Consider the following 5,425-nt stretch of genomic DNA (forward strand, 5'->3'; position numbering starts at 1 on the left):
ATGCTAATAAAAGGGAAGGGAGAGTTTCTAGTGGCAGCAGATTCGTGTGGCCTAGATTTCAATCTGTTGGCATAGACCACACTCCTAGAGCTGAATTTGCCAAATCCTGTATTTTTAGGCCTGTGCTGGCTCAGCATTCAATGCTGGAGCAGAGTTTTCCACACAAAAAGGCAGATCTGAGCAAGCTGGTACTGCCTGAGTGCTGTGGAACCAAATGGATCCAAACTTCAGCCACTTTGCTTTGGTGTACAGTGTACAATTCTCCAGTTTTGACCAGAAATTCCCTCTTGTATGCAGCCAGCCAGCAGAGGCAATTGTAACCAACACCAGCATGTTCCCTTTAATCTTCCTCTTAGATTGTAAAAGATCATCCAGCCATTAACCTAACCAAGTCCACCACTAACTCATGTCCCTCAGCACCACATCTCTGTAGCTTTGAAAGCCCTGCAGGAATGAGGACTCCACCACTGCCCTGGGCAGCCTGGCACAGGGCTTTGCAACCCTTAAGCAGAAGTTTTTCCAGATACCCAACCAAAACCTCCCCTGGGGCAACTTGAGGCCCTTTCCTCTTGTCCTGTTGTTCCTTGGGAGCAGAGCCCGACCCCCCCCGGCTCCAGGCTCCTGTCAGGAGCTGTGCAGAGCCAGAAGGTCTCCCCTGAGCCTCCTTTGCTCCAGGCTCAGCACCCCCAGCTCCCTCAGCTGCTCCTCCCCACACTTGGGCTCTAGACCCTTCCCCAGCAGCTTCGTTGCCCTCCTCTAGACCTGCTCCAGCCTCTCAAGGTCCTTCTTGAAGGGAGGGCCCCAAACCTGACCCCAGCAGTCGAGGTGTATCCTCCCCAGGGCCGAGTCCTCAGGGATGATCCTTGCCCCAGCTCTGCTGGCGGCGAATCAAACTTGAATGCAACGAATCAAAATTTTCCAGCAGGAGATGAAAGCAAAACACTTATCTAAAAATTCCTGCTCAGCTCTGGTCACTAGAGCAGAACAATGGTGAACTCCCTGGGCTCCACAGCGCGAGTTCTGTGTGCTGGGAGCACCCTGGGAGCTGGTGCCCACCCTGGAGCTGTCGGCAGGGTACCGGGGTTCCCCTTTTGCAGAGAGGGCTTTTGAAACTGAGCGATGTCTTAGGTCACCGAGGGGCTGTTCTGTTTGCTGTGTCTGACTTTGTGCTTGTTCTCCCACAGGAATGACAGAGCACCGGCCGTGCAGCAGCGATGAGAGGCACTGACCTTCCTACGAGTCCTCCTGGCTCCTTCTGCACCATGGCTGGTGCCTCTGCACACGCCCTGGGTGGCAGCGCGGGATGGCGAGAGCGGCGGCGGTAGAGTTTGCCTGGATCCCATTGTGTTCTTCTGCCGGCTGAGCCCTCAGATCACCATGGCAACGCTGTGACACTGCCAGCAGAGGTTGTCTGCACACCCAGGGTGGGCTGCGGGTGGCTGAGGAGGTCAATGGTCGAGTTGAACCAGATCAAAAGTCACGCCTGCAGCAGAACGACTGTGGAAAAGCCACCGGCGGGGCAAGAAGATGAAATTCCCCTTCCTCTGGCTTCTCGTTAAGCGGGCACAATAGCTTCTCTTTGCCAGAGACTCGCTGCAAGGACTCCCTTGGTTATGGCCACTGACCCCACGTGACTGGGCGCGGCGGCCGCGGAGCCCATGACCGGCTCTACGATGTTGCGGAATGGGGGCGTGGGGAACGGAGGCCAGCCGTGGGTGCTGAGGTGGTCCAGTCGCATCCGGCTCACCTGGCTGAGCTTCACCCTCTTCATTATCCTCGTCTTCTTCCCCCTCATCGCCCACTACTACCTGACCACCATCGACGACGCCGACGACGCCGGCAAGCGCATCTTCGGGCCTCGCACGGGCAACGAGCTGTGCGAGGTGAAGCACGTGCAGGACCTGTGCCGCATCCGCGAGTCGGTCAGCGAGGAGCTGCTCCAGCTGGAGGCCAAGCGCCAGGAGCTCAACAGCGAGATCGCCAAGCTCAACCTGAAGATCGAGGCCTGCAAAAAGAGCATTGAAAATGCCAAGCAGGACCTGCTGCAGCTGAAGAACGTCATCAGCCAGACCGAGCATTCCTACAAAGAGCTGATGGCTCAGAACCAGCCCAAGCTCTCCTTGCCCATCCGGCTGCTGCCGGACAAAGACGACGCGACCTTCCCCCTGCCCAAATCCAGCCGGAGCTGCAGGCTGCACAACTGCTTCGACTACTCCCGCTGCCCCTTGACCTCTGGCTTCCCAGTCTACGTCTACAACAGCGATGATTACCCCTTTGGGAGTTCCTTAGACCCTTTAATTAAACAAGCCTTTGAGGCGACTGTCAGAACTAACGTTTATGTTACTGAAAACGCAAACATTGCTTGTGTGTATATAGTTTTAGTGGGGGAAATGCAAGAGCCCGCGATGCCAAAACCTACTGAACTAGAGCAACAGTTGCACTCTCTGCCATATTGGAGGACTGATGGACATAACCATCTCATCATCAACCTGTCGAGGAAGTCGGAGACTCAGAACTTCCTCTACAACATCAGCACGGGGCGTGCCATGGTCGCCCAGTCCACCTTCTACGAGGCGCAGTACCGGCCGGGCTTTGACATCGTCATCTCGCCTCTGGTCCACGCCATGTCTGAACCCAACTTCCTAGAGATCCCCCCTCAGGTGCCGGTGAAACGTAAGTACCTGTTCAGTTTCCAGGGGGAGAAGATCGAGTCTCTGCGGTCTAGCCTGCAGGAGGTTCGCTCCTTTGAGGAGGAGATAGAAGGCAACGCCCCCGCTGACTACGACGACCGCATCATTACCACCCTGAAGGCCGTGCAGGACAGCAAGCTGGACTTTGTTCTGGTGGAGTTCACGTGTAAGAACCAGCCTAAGGCGAGTCTGCCCACTGAGTGGGCTCTGTGTGGAGAAAGGGACGACAGACTAGAGCTACTGAAGCTATCTACTTTTGCACTGATAATCACCCCGGGGGACACCCGTTTAGTGATCTCCGCCGGGTGTGCCATGAGACTGTTTGAGGCTCTGGAAGTCGGAGCCATCCCGGTGGTTCTCGGAGAGCAAGTTCAGCTACCCTACAACGACGTGATCCGGTGGAACGAGGCAGCCTTAATCATACCAAAGCCACGTATCACAGAAGTGCACTTCCTTCTGAGAAGCATTTCTGACAACGACCTCCTTGCCATGAGGAGGCAGGGCCGCTTCTTGTGGGAGACCTACTTCTCCACCTCTGACAACGTGTTCAGCACGGTCTTGGCCGTCATAAGGACTCGAATCCAAATCCCGGCCGCTCCCATCCGAGAGGAAACCGCCGTGGAGATTCCCCACAGGTCTGGCAAAGCTGCTGGCACGGACCCCAACATGGCAGACAACGGTGACCTGGACTTGGGGCCTGTGGAAACAGAACCACCTTATGCATCTCCCAAATATCTCCGCAATTTCACCCTCACCGCCATGGACATCTACAGGAATTGGAATTCTGCGCCGGGGCCTTTCCACCTCTTCCCCTACACTCCCTTTGACCCTGTTTTACCATCGGAAGCAAAATTTTTGGGGTCTGGGACTGGCTTTCGACCAATTGGTGGAGGAGCAGGTGGCTCTGGGAAGGAGTTCCAGGCTGCTTTGGGTGGCAACGTCCCCCGGGAGCAGTTCACGGTAGTGATGTTGACTTACGAGCGGGAGGAAGTGTTGATGAACTCCCTAGAAAGGCTCAATGGTCTCCCCTACTTAAATAAAGTTGTGGTGGTGTGGAACTCTCCCAAGCTTCCCTCCGAGGATCTCCTGTGGCCAGACATTGGTGTCCCAATCATGGTAAGAAAGATGAAGCTACTACGGTCTTGCTTCTGCATTGAAGTTGGCTGTAGCTCTTCTGTAGCACGGTAGCTCAGCTTAAGTCATCTAGGACAGCATTCATCTCGTGTGGTTGTAGGTGTTTGTATCTGGTCTGGATGCTTTATCAGCAGAGAAGACCAGGGAGGTTACAGGTATGGCTCATCTGACCCATTTTTGGTGTTTGCATGAAAGTGCTGTGGCCTCTGCTCTAGAAACACCCATATCTCTCCACTGGTTTTGAAGGGTGGCCCATGTTCAGAGGAGGCTGATGTTCAGAGATGGCCAATGTTCAGAGGTGGGTGATGTTCAGAGGTGGAGGTCTCTGCCCCATGGATGTGTGAACTTAGGTGAGATGAATTGTGGTTGTTTTGGGTTACAAAACACAGGAGCTGTTACACAGAAGAGCCTAAATTGGGGAAAAAAAATGGGATTTTTGGGGTGTCAGGTTCAGTCCTTGTGGAACCACTCATATGGAGCCTAATATGACTCTCAAGGCTTAAAGCTGGAGATTCCTGCTTGTTGTAGGTCTTTGCTTAGGCTCTGGAAGCATCACACTGTGAGGACAGTTGGCACCTGATAAATACCAAAGTAGTGGCTCTTTCTGCACTTTACCAGCTAAATCTTTTATAAAAAGAAAAAGAGGGACCCACTGAAGCATGGGCCTTAAGAGGCACTTAGTGCTTTATATTGCAAAGGATGGCAGAGAAGAAAACAGGGGCAAACATAAGTCAAGGTCAGTGTGACCCTGGGACAGCTCCAAAAGCTGTCACTGAGTTTTACTTAGGTCTGGGTTGATTTTATTTGTCTCCAGCCAAACAGAATAAGAGAGACCTTCAAAAACCAACAGCATTCCTTTTCATGCCCAGCTACTTGCTTGCACATTGGCAGTGTTTGGAAGGAGTTAATTCTCCCTAAACTACTCCTTAGGTAGAGATTTGTTTAATTTAGGACTTCTCTGTCCTCCCAGCCTCACTTCCTGCACTGGCCATTGTTAGCAGTCAGTATTAAATATAAATTTCCACGTGCTCTCATAAAGAGAGTGCAGGTGTAGAGCCAGCAACAAGAACCACCACTGTGTTCTCTGAATCTGGTCGTGTTCAGAGGACAAATGGAAGGATAATGCTGTGCCAATTAGGGAGGGGACAAATAAAAAGAGGGAGATGGTGCTTAAGTACCTAAAGCGTGTGTGGTTTATGGGACAGGAGGCTCCTGAGCTGAACAGCAGTGTGAGCTTTATGCTTCCTGCAAAGAGATTCATTGATTTAATATTTGGGTTTATTATTATGGTGGTGAATAAATCCTTCTGCTCGCATTTAAAAACTCTTATGGGCCGGGGAAAATGAGGAGAGAAAATTGCTCAGATAATTGCAAAATGATCTTTCACATTAGTCCTGTTGAATGCCCGAATTCTGCAAAAATCTGTGCATTGTGTCTGCTGGAAAACCCTGTGCTCCTCCAGAGCTGAGGAGTGGGGACTGCTCTCCTCAGTGGTGCTAATGGGTGGTTTTTGGGAAAGAAAAACAGGTTTCTGTTGGTGGAAGTGGATGGCTTTTAAAACTCTTGCTCTCATCTGAGCATCTGCTGTGCTGGAGGCTTGC

At 52.5% G+C, this 5,425-nt stretch overlaps 1 protein-coding gene across 1 annotated transcript; it reads left to right on the plus strand.

Annotated features, from left to right (window-relative positions):
- Positions 1–1,658: 1,658 nt before the first annotated feature.
- On the plus strand, positions 1,659–3,806 carry EXTL3 (exostosin-like glycosyltransferase 3; the record flags this gene model as incomplete). Its single annotated transcript, XM_008947213.1, has 1 exon — positions 1,659–3,806. A coding segment is annotated over exon 1 (2,148 nt), but the record flags the coding sequence as incomplete, so codon positions are not given.
- Between the last annotated feature and the right edge of the window lie 1,619 nt (positions 3,807–5,425).

This window comes from Merops nubicus, unplaced genomic scaffold (genome assembly GCF_000691845.1).
Source record: "Merops nubicus isolate BGI_N331 unplaced genomic scaffold, ASM69184v1 scaffold5639, whole genome shotgun sequence".
Lineage (NCBI taxonomy): Eukaryota > Metazoa > Chordata > Aves > Coraciiformes > Meropidae > Merops > Merops nubicus.